We start from the raw sequence: 11,556 nt of genomic DNA on the forward strand, positions 1-11,556 counted from the left end.
TGTGTACAAAGGGAGGTAGGATCTGCTATAAACAAACACCTATGGGTGAAATTACAGACAAGGCCTGTAAAACACTTCATTCCTCTTCAGCCCCTGAAACTATGACTTCAATAGTCCAAAGCACATAGTGGGCCCACTTAGAGGGGTGGACTCAAACCATACATGAATTACTGCTTGCTCCTGAAAAGACTCAGATGATGAAAACAATTTAACTTGATTTCCAACCCTGCCAACTTGCGTCAGGGCCCAGTTGTTATATTCAAATTACCATTTTATTTTGCATCATTATAAACATATTTCAGATTGGGTTGGACATACACAGCCCAGTATCTTCAGGGGCCTCCCTGACACTTTTTGATTTTAAATGACTGGGATTTCGATTTGGCAGCTATTTGTGAGATCTCTTTGTCCTCTTCTCAGTTTAAGAAACAGGAAGTGGCCATGCAAGTAAATACAGGGTTTCCATTCTTTTTTCAGCAGAGCTCACAATTTTTTTCTCTCTGCGGTTTAACAACCATCTAGCCAATCTACACAACACAATATATGAATGCCTTGGGTCCAGTTGCTCATATTCATACATCAAACCAGAGATCACATTGCAAACATGGTGGAAATTTGCTGTCCAATTACCCGTGGAGTATTGTTCATTTATCCAAAGTACCCATTTGTGTCACTTACTATAGCTGGAGTTAAGTCCTGCACTCTTCATTCAGCAAAACTCTCACTCTTTCCAATGAGATTTTTACTTGCATAAAGATTGAGAAGTTCCAGAGGCTGCGGGCTGCTGAAATGGCTGTCTAGACTGCAAATTTACCCTGCCCACCAGCAACCCCCTCAAACACGTGTGCATGGTCTCCCAGTTGGAAGCCATGTGGCGGGGTCTGTGGAGCAGTGGGAATGGTGATTTAGCAATGCTGAAAGGCAGAGTCAATTGGCCTGTCCTTGCTGCTTTGCAGCTGTGGCTATGCTGCATCCAGCCCAGCTTGGGGAGCTGTGCAGTGTATTTGACAGGGTGCTGCTGAGTGCCACAAGTCTGCAACGTGGACCTGTAGAACAATATTAGATCAGACCCCAATGAAAAACCCTTCAGGTTTGGACCCATAATAATATCAGAGAGGGGGAAACATTTTGTAGGAGCAGCAGTTTGTTCTGGAAAGTGCTTCATGTATAACATATGCTTCTGGCATGGCTTGCCTCCTCCCTTTGACTTCATTCCTTACAGTGCAGGTAGATAGGATGAACACGGCAAACACCTTGTCAGGTGATGAGGCAATACGTAGGGTTTTCTATCTATTCAGGACCGGGCTGAAGATCCAGAAAAAACAAGCCCAACTCCCCCGTCCTGCTCAGCCCCACGATTAAACAGCTTTCTGATTGTCTGAGCCTGCTTTCCTGCCAGCACCCTACGACTCCCCACAGTCATGGGGGGATGAGTTACAGGACTGAAGTTTGTAGCACACCAACTGCTTACATCCTGTTTGAACTGGGCAAAGGTCTTCCGAACCCCGTCTCGGCAAAACACCACGGCTTCGCGATCTGGAAATCGGTGGACTGCCTCCTCCAGGCACTGATCCACAGTTTTGGTGAGAAGTGGAATGTTTAACATCCCACGGACGTAGCTGTTGGCTGCTGCAGGCTTGGGAAGGGGTGCGTGTGTGTGCAGAGCACTGTAAAAGAAGAGACAAGGGTGAAGAGTGGCCGAGAGACAGGCAGAGGGACGTGGACAGGGTCTTCCTTGCTGTACCTGACAGGTTCCTACACTGCCCCCCCTTTGAGACCATCTTCTATCCTGGTTGCCTTCACCGCACTATAACGTAAGATCCAAAGGACTTACAACCCCTGAGATTCTTGGTCCCAACAGGTCAGAGGTCCAGTTATAAGAGAAGGTTATCGGATATAATCCAGATGCGTTATGAGAACGCCTCCATACCATAATATCCTACCTGTGCTAAGTAGCAGGCTCCTATTACCATAAATCCTATTATTACCCATAACATAATCAAAGTCATAACCAAACTTGGTTCCCCCTCCAACCATCCAAGAAATTGTAGGGTTCTTCATTTTTTCTCTCTCCTCTCTTCCCTGCATTTGTATTTCCCCTTTCCTTTTTTTTTTTGTTTTCTCACTCCTTCCTTTCATGTGGCCACTGGAAGTGCACTGCCTACCCTAGTTTGAGAAATCCCAATTTGAGTTAAGTTTCCAATCTTTACTGGAGAAAACTGGAAGCCATGACACGGACAGTCTGAGAAGCCATTTCAAACAAGGCTTCACGGTCAGGTGGCCAGGGTACTCAGCAAAAACAAAGCCTAGATGCAAGGGATTTTCCTCAAAACAGAAAAAGTCACATCCTCAGCTCATATGAGGGGGTTAACATTAGTAGAGGAATGCTGATTTGCATCAGCTGAGTTTGTGTTTATAACCAGAAATCAAGCCAAGTTAACATAGGCTAGCACACTGATTCTCAACCAGGGTGCCTTGAGATCCTTTCAAGGGTGCTACAGGGCCCCACACAGTGTTTGCACTGGTACATTTCCAATAAATGATTCACAAGATAAACCCAGACACTGAAAATAGAAATCCATAGTTATGGTCCAACACCTCCGCAAAAAAACTGCTCTAAGCTTTTCTGTTGGCAAAAAAGAGTGAAAACTAACGGCTGGCATTTCCCAAGGAGTACCTTGAGTCTATCCAGAGGTGCCTGGAGCCTATCTAGGGGTGCTTGAGTCTAAAAAGGTTGAAAACCACTGGGCTAGCAGCCAGGGGACTGCTACAATGCTGTAAAGGGCAACCCGCTATTCTCCACTCTGGGCCTCTCAAGAAGCCAAACTACAGAGGAAGAGGGACTGTTTAGTAAAGAAGAGGCAGTGTCTCCGGAGCCTGCCACAATGACGCTCTAAAGACCAGATGCGTGCTCTACAGCTGAACAGAGCACGAGTGCCCAAATCAACCGGAGCGAGGGGAATACGCTTAATACTTACGCTGGACAGGTCCTTGCCCCTCCCCAACCTCTTGCAAGCAAACATCAGGATGAGCACTGTACTTTCTAGGCTACAACACATGCTTAGATATTAGTTACTGAGGCTATGAAGGCACCTGGGATAGATGCCCTTGTTTGCTGTAACATGGGCCTCCATGAGACAAGGCAGCCTTCCCTCTAGCAAACACCATGGATCAGCTGTCTTCCCAAGCCGTGAGTGCTGCTCCTCTGGCCAGAAACAGCCACTGGTTTCATGTCTCCACCAGTTTTAGCCACATCCGAGTTGTGCAATTTGCTAAGTGAAATTCAGGCCCTTCATGTCTAAAGATGGGTCTTTAGACATGAAGGGCCTGAATCTCAGAGTTAGCAAATTGTCCAACTCTGATGGAAGTCAATGGGAAATGCTTAGCAGCTCTGGAAAGCAGACCTTGGGCAGCTCAAGTAGGAAGAAATCAGAGGCCATTTTTGAAGATACATGCAGAAGCATAGGAGGGCCTCCATGGCCGTCTTTAATCCCATCCAAGCCCTACGGGTGCATCCGCTTCCTGCAAGAGGACACGTGCCCTGCAGTGCCAGCAACACCGACACAGTCCCAGCTCTTCTTGCTTGGCCTGAAAGGCAGAGCACTGCGCAGTGTACTGCATGAGTCTGAATGGCCCCAGTGCTGCAGGTATTTTATCTGATGAAAAACCGACATTGAAAACAGTGCTCTATGCTCAGGGCACCTAATGATCCCTGTTGGTTCCTGTGCGAAGCAGAGAGATTCCAATCCTGAATAATGTGGATCATACAAAAGGCAGAAATCACCCAGAAGACATTGAATCAAAGCCACGAGTATGGAGGAGAACCCCTATGTGGGATAAATTACATGCGAGAAGACAGTTAAGTGAGAGACAGAGGGTTAAAATAAAGCCAGTTAACTGCACTGGCATCTCACTACTAAGAGGATTTAAAGAACAGGCAGTTCTAATTGCCCAGAATAAAAGCAGCGTGTGGGGGAGGGAAAGTTCAAACAATGACAGGTTGCAATAGAAAAACAATTCCACAATAATGGGCCGTGTATATAACACTGTCAGTGTGTACAAGGTACTCGACAAGCTCTTGGAAACTCCTGGGCCAGGCCTCATCGAGGGCAGAATCAGTGGAACAAAAGTGCAACTGCCAGTGCCAGGGAGACCAGCGAGGGATGGCAGAGCTAGAGAAGTAGGTTTTCAGGAGGGAAGGGGAGGGTGCCTCAAGCCACAGGTCAGCATGATATTGGACGCGGGGGAAAAAAGCCCCAGAGGCGTAGCAAGCAATGTTGTGCCCTGTGGCAGTGGCTGGCAGTTGTGCTGCCTTTCTAAATCAGTGCCCAGGGCTCATGCCCTGCTCGTCCACCCCTGGTTATACCGAGAAGCCTTGGGAGGAGCATGGGTTGTGAGGCCGTGTTGTGGGAGAGACCGAGAACCCAGGGCAGCGAGGAGGCTGTGCAGAGCACCTGAAAGGGCCCCTGAAAGCAAGGCTAAGAGGAGAGGACGCTGCAAAAGGCATCTGTGGAGGAGGAGAGGAAGCGTTTTTAAATGACTTTTACCCTTTCATTCCACAATGCTGAATACCCGAAACATTTTCAACACCCACATTAAGCCACAGCTCTCTCTGATCCCCTGAGCCAGGGCACCGCTCTTCTCCCCAGCTCCCATCCTAGACCAGTCCTACCAGGCCTGCTAGCCCAGCTCTAGAGGGCTTGCAGGCTGCTCTCGCTCCCTTCATCCACCCCAACTCCTCCGTTCCACATCCACCACCCCTGCCCTACTCCAATCTCTCTAGTCCTCAACTACAAAGAAAGCAGGAAGGCGACTGATAAGTCGTGTGTAGATTTAGTAACCCGCGACACCTCCTGACGTGTACGGAGTCGACATAAAATAGCAGGAGGGCGGCATTTCTAGGGAGACCCTCTTTGAAGGAGGAAAGCTGGAGCAGCCTGAGCTCAGATTTGCCTTGTCCATGGCTTGCTGTGAGGCCGTGCCACTTGTTGCCGAAGATCTGACCACCTGACATGAGAAAAGAAAACATGGGAGCCAAGCAGATTTCTATTCTACAGCATCGGGGCCACGTTCTGACCTCCACAAGGCACGAACTAAGCCTCTGCTTTCCGGACGACGGGTTTCACACAAAGAATGGAGGGCAGAATCGGCTCCGTGCGCTTTTCTGGAAGGAAAGGCAGCAGGCAGCACAGTGCCACTGGGCAATGCCCTGCCGCCCGCTCCCTCCATTCACCCGGTTACTCATTACATCAGGCTCTGACTGCGCTCTGCCAAGGCCACGGTGATGCCGGGGCTGGGTGAGAAAGAACGCAAAGGGGCAAATGTTAAACAGAGTTAAATTTTATGATTTAGAAATGGCTGGGTACGTCAGGTAAACAAACCAGGAGAGATAAGAGTGAGCTGCAGGACAGAAGCCCTTCACTGGGAGCTTTCTCTTCCTAGAAAGTTCTCTCCTAAAGGATGGTGGCGTGATCCTCTAAGGTCAAAATGCTCACAGCTGTTCACTCCTAGGGCACCCGTCCCAATCCAGACCCGGTCAATAGCCTTTTTCCCCCTGATTGCTGCTGGGTGGTTTCAGATCAGAGGTCCAGTTGCCCAAATCTACTGAGGTCTCTCCAGGACAAGGCAGAGGCATGTTGGAGGCATGAGAGTCCATGCCAATGATCACTCACTGGAGGTTCAGTTGAGAGAGGATTTTGGTCAAGGGCAAAGTTACCATGGAAGTGGAATTGAATCTAACACTTCACACTCACCCCTGCATCCCAGCGGGTTTAGAAACAACCCAGACTTCCCACTTCTTTCTTGTTACAGGGGTGTAGGTTGTAGCCGTGTTGGTCTAAGGACATAGGCAGACAAGATGCCTCCGCAGCCTGACAAAGGGTATTTATACCCGAAAGCTTGCAAAGAAGAATTTTTCCAAAATATTTAAGTTGGTTTAATAAAAGAGATCACTTTTACCCAAAGAACCTTGCCTGCCACTTCTTTCTTAAGCATTTCATTCACCTACAGAGTGAGATGGAAAGGAGGGATTAGAGCAAGCAAAGACCCACTGCTGCACCGGTTGTGTGAGAGGTGCTGGGGCCCCATCAGGCCCTCTGAAGTCAGTAGGAAGTGCAGAGGCTCAGCGGTGCTCTGGACTGGGTCCAAGCAAAACAGGGCCATGCCTCTGGCCAGCATGCCAGCGCCTGTGCAAAAGGAGGGGAAAAATTCATCAAGCACATTTCTCAGCAACACGTGACTCGGAAGAAACAAAGGGGATCTGACAAAAAAAGAAGGAAGCCATGGGGGAACCCCCCCCCCACCACAGCCCGGTCCATCCTGCTGAGCCGTACATGAACATCCCACCCACGTTGGCCCGCACTGCCCAGCAGTGTAATCTTTCTGCTTTTAAAACCTGGCAGTATTAGCAGCTGCTATTTTCCAGTTAAAAGGGTGGGGTGCTGGCATTGCCCCGTGATTTGGCACAGCACATAACTGAGCTTCAAACGCAAACCAAAAAGCCAAAGCTGGGTTCTGCTGATTTCAACAGGATCAGAAATTGACCCTAAACCTTGAAAGTTTACCCCTGAGCTTTAATGTGGGAATATGCAAGTGTCCCTGGCATTAGCAAGAAAAGCAAGAAGTGCTATATCCTGAACCAGTGAGATACAATAGGTGAGGATCTGGCTCCAAGTATTTATAGCAAAGACTTTTGCCCCCTGACAAAAATGCTGAGCTCCAGGAAACTCCCCTGTAATGCTGCTTTCAGGAAAGGATCCTGCTTGGGACATGACTGTCAAGTCACCCTCCAACCCTGAAAAAAAATACAGCAGTTGCAAGACTAAAGCAACAAGCAACTTTTCAACCTAGCTCCTGGGTCCCACACGGGTGCTTCATTTGAAAGAACTAGAGAGAGGACAAACTCTGCCTTCACTTTCCAAGAGGTTTCACCTATAACTGAGGATGAAAATACTTCACAGTATTTAGTAACAAGGAACATTTGCTGCCCTGGTTCACTTTTGTGTCATGCTTTTCACCTTTGAAACATGGTTTTAGAGGTGTTATGCCCATTTTGTAGACCAGAAAACTGAGGCACAGCAGGGTTACTACCAAAAGCAATACTGATGTTTGCTGTCCAACTCAAGACACCCTAAGCTTGATTCACATAGGTGCCAAACCTACGTGTCTCAAACTGAAGAGCTCTGCATTTCTGAAAACAAGGTCAAAGATGCCTCAAATTGGGCAGACAGAATCTTCAGCCCTTTTCAGATTACTGGCCTATCGGACCAGGTCACAAGGAGGGTCAGAGTCTCAGCTGTGATCAGAAACCAGGATCTCCTTCGTTTTCCACCAGAAAACGAAGACCTCTATACTGAACAGTCCCCCAACCACTGCAGGTGCGTGAGCCTCACCTTCACCACTCAGTTCCCAGCCAGGAGCAAAATGCAGCCACTAAAACAAAGACCCAATTTATTTGTCATGCACTGAGATGCTTATAAAATAGGAATTCCCTCGAGAAAAGTGCAGTGTTGTAGCTGTTTCCATATCCTGGGATGCTGAGGGCCAGCAAGATGTGGTCAATTTGTAGCAGATTTTTCTGCTGGTTCTCAGCCTCTATAGAAACGATCACAAAGGATTATGCATATACACAGATCTCCCCCCGCAAATTCCAGATGCACAAGGGAAAGTGTCCCAGATCCACCCACTCAAAATGGATTTATACCCAAGTCTCTTACCCAGGATCCTTCCAAAGAATGAACCCTCCCTCGCAGCACAAGGACTGAACTAGTAAAAAGAGGAGCCGCTGGGAGGTAACAGCTGCCTGTTGCACTATATTCATTCTTTCTCCCATTTACCACCCCAACCTCACAACCTTCTTGCGAAAAGATAGGAGAGACAGAAGCCCTCAGATCCAGGCACATCCCTGTGCAAGAAGGTTTCAGTGAAGTCTGATTTTGCCCCTTTCTTTTTTTAACTGTTGTGCACAGCTTATATACAAGTAAATAAAGGTTTAATTGTTTTTTTCAGCAGAACTCACAAACTTTTCCCTCTGCAACTTAACAGCCTTCTGGTCAATCTACAAAAAGCAATGTATGAATGCCTTGGGTCCAGATGTTCATAGCCATACATCAGAGATCATATTGCAAATGCGGTGGAAACTTACTGTCCAATTACACATGGAGACTGAATGCTAAGGAGTGGTAATGATTCTCAGAAAAGAACGGCGCCTTTTATAATGGTTTTATTATAGGATTCAAAGACTGAAATGACAGGGAGTGGAACAGAATCTGAAGGTAAACAGCTCTTGGAGTCAAACATTTTCGCAGCAAAAAAATCAATAAAAAGGAACAGTCTCAAGCAAGGGTCACCCCATAAAAAGGTGAATGGTCAGGGAGACGGCAGGAATGTGTGTCACGGACTGATTTTCTCCATAATTCTGAATGACAAAGGGTTGGAAGTAGCTTGCCTAGGACACCCAACACGGGACTGGGTACCAGCAACTCCAGATCTAATCCTGACTCTGGAACCAGTTTGCTGTGCATCTCTCAGCTCGTCTGTTTTTCTACTAATAAGATAGGGAGAATGCTATACCAACCCCGCAGCGGTTGTTTGAGGATTAAATGGTAAATAGCTGAATGGTGGTTTGAAGATATACAAAACAGGTGAAGTGTACTAAAAAGGAATGATGGTCTCATGACCACCTGAACACCTGGGCTCCATTACTGGCACTGCTCAGCCCCACAAATAGGCTCGTAACCCTTGGACAGACCATTTAAGCTTTCTCTTTTAAGGTGGAAATGATCATAGGACTACTTCCCAAGGAGTTACAAGGATGAACTAGTGCATCCTTGGGAAGCACTGTAGGAGCCAAGGACAGAAGGAACTAGATGTGCAAAGTAGTAATTAGTGGCTAAGACCACACTGAAAATATTAAGACAGTCAGGTCTGTAGGTCTTCTGTCTACAAATGAATGCATCTCTTCATCTGAAATATTGTTTCGGCAGGGAAGACCGGGGAAAGGGAAACAAAGAATATGGAAAGAAATGCAAAGAATAGGCGAAGAAATGCTCCCATCATCTTTGCTATGGAAGGCAAAGAGTTCTCTCCCTCGCACCTCTTTCCTTTGACACATCTGATACTGACCTGTAAGATAGGACGGCTAGGCTGACCTACTGCAGCACTTCCTACGTTCACCAACCCCCATCAGAGGCCTGGAGCAAAGGAAACTAGTACAGCAGCAGAGCAGGCTGTCTAATTAAGCTGCTCTCCCTCAGACTGCACACATTCCCTTAGCAAGGCATCCTAGTGCCAAAACAGTCTCCAGTGTCAGAAACAGAGCCAGGCGGCCTGAAAACAAGAGCACAGTCTCTGATCTCAGCAGTTCTTGGAAAGTGCAACAGGGCAAGACTCTCCGAGACCCGGGGATGTTCGTTCTGCTCCCTAAAGACAGTCCAGGGCAGCTCCCCAGGCAGAAGCGCAACAGTGAAACTTGGGAAGCCCTCAAAAACCTCTCCTGCCTGGTGGTGACAAGCAAAAACCAGGCCGCTTACGCAAGCACTCTTGGATTCAGCTAGGAATCCAGTGCGGTTATCTCCGAACAGCCTCAGCCACCAATTTACACTTGTTGATTCAAGATAAGTTCCTTTATCTCGCCACCTCCAGCGCTGTGCCTATAGAGACTGCCACAGGACTAGAAAGTTGAAGGACTCCAGGCAGGGCACAGGACCCCTGCAAGAGCAAGGGATGGATGCAACACTGCATCCTCACATGCTGAGCACCTGAGAGGGCTCTGGCAACACAACCAGGAGGGCTATCCTCCCATTTTGCATTGCCCCACGGACTGGGGGAAGCTCGTGGCTACAAAGTGCTCTTTGGAGGGGACTCAGTTAGAAATGGCTGGGGAAGAGTTCCTGTCCCCTGTACAAGGGAGAGACTTCTTGCTTTCTCCTCTCCCCATAGCAGCTCTACTGGGCCTCTGCAGTACCAAGGTTGTAATTTGGTGGCAAGGGGGAAAGAAAAGTCACCGTGCTCTGCTCGTCTTTCCCCATCTTCCCTACTTTCTAAAACAAGCCGTTTAACCACCCCATCACAAGTCCTACTGCAGACAAGCTGTTTTGCTCCGATCGCAGCTTTAGGCTTGGGGCTGATAAAGTTTCCTGAGCCTTGGGGCCTTCTACATTCAAAACTCCAGGACACTTTGCAGTTAACATACCCTTTCCTCAACTGAACGAGCAATCTGCTCTGAAGGGTTTCCATAAGAAGAGCTTTTTTATGCTACTGTTTTGCCCCCCAACATGCCCAGAATTTTTAATTCGACTCCATTCAAACTTGGGACCCAAAAAAATCCTCTGATTGGTTACAAGTCTAGGCTGGAATCCAAACCACAAAAGAGCCTATTTTCCCTCCACCGCAGCTGCTGTTTCCTGAGAACAGCATATGAGACCTCAATGTCATGAATGCCATCCCCTCCCAGCGCTCTGCACTCACCGACAGTGCTTCCCACCTGGCCTCACCTCGAAAATTACCAGCAGGCATCCTATAAAAATCTGCTGCAGGGATGAGCCTTGCAACTCCCAGCCCTCCTCCAGGGGATTTCCATCCCCTTTCAATGGGCCCAGGAAAGAAGCCGCTCCCTTCTTGTAGGGCAGATGGGAGTTGGAGGCTACATGATCTTCATCCCCTCTCCCTCCTTGGCAGTGCTGCACGCAGAGCCAGCTTGACACCCAAGCAAGACCACCACTGAAATCCCCCATTTGCAACAGCTGTGCTGACTTTTACCTCCAAGATCACTGCAGCCCTCAGATTACCCGAGATCACTCCTGAAATCACTACAGCTCTCAGGTCATTGTAGGCCTGAGATCACCCTTGAAATCACCACAGCTCTCAGATCACCACAGCCCTGAAATCATTACAGCCCTGAGAGCACCCCTGAGATCACCGAGATCATTGCAGCCCTGAGATGGCCCCTGGAATCAGTACAGCTCTCAGATCATTGTAGGCCCAAGATCATCGCAGCTCCAAGATCACCCCTGAGATCACCATGGCCCCAAGATCCCTGTACCCCTGAGATCACCACAGCTCTCAGATCACCGTAGCCCCGAGATCACCCCCAAGATCATCGCTGCCCTGAGATCACCCCCAAGATCATGTCCTCAGATCACCCCTGAGATCACAGCAGCTCCAAGATCATCCTTGAGATCACCACAGCTCTCAGATCATCGTAGGCCCAAGATCACCCAAGATCACCATGACCCCAAGATCCCTGCAGCCCTGAGATCACCCAAGATCACCATAGCTCTCAGATCACCGTAGCCCTGAGATCACCCCAGCTCTCAGATCATTGTAGGCCCAAGATCACTGCAGCCCCAAGATCACCCCCGAGAGCATCGTGTCCCCGGATCACCCCCGGGATCACAGCAGCCCCAAGATCACCCCTGAAATCACCACAGCTCTCAGATCACCGTAGCCCCAAGATGACCCCTGGGACCACCATGGCCCCGGGATCCCGGCTGAGCTCCGAGCCGAGGCAGCCCCGGGGACGCCGCTCACCTGCCCCGGCCCCGCGCGGCGGCCCGC

General features: G+C 48.8%; 1 protein-coding gene across 1 annotated transcript in view; it reads right to left on the reverse strand.

The window, feature by feature from the left end:
- The window catches only part of ACSF2 (acyl-CoA synthetase family member 2), a 46,172-nt gene extending 34,622 nt beyond the window's left edge, over positions 1–11,550 (reverse strand). Inside the window, exons 1-2 of the mRNA XM_019517611.1 lie at positions 11,530–11,550; positions 1,472–1,667 (exon numbers count right to left, since the gene is read on the reverse strand). Of these exons, the coding sequence (XP_019373156.1) occupies positions 1,472–1,606 (135 nt within the window). The 5' untranslated portion in view covers positions 1,607–1,667; positions 11,530–11,550. The remainder of the gene's footprint in view (positions 1–1,471; positions 1,668–11,529) is intronic.
- Positions 11,551–11,556: the final 6 nt, after the last annotated feature.

This window comes from Gavialis gangeticus, unplaced genomic scaffold (genome assembly GCF_001723915.1).
Source record: "Gavialis gangeticus isolate Ggan-Ray unplaced genomic scaffold, GavGan_comp1, whole genome shotgun sequence".
NCBI lineage: Eukaryota > Metazoa > Chordata > Crocodylia > Gavialidae > Gavialis > Gavialis gangeticus.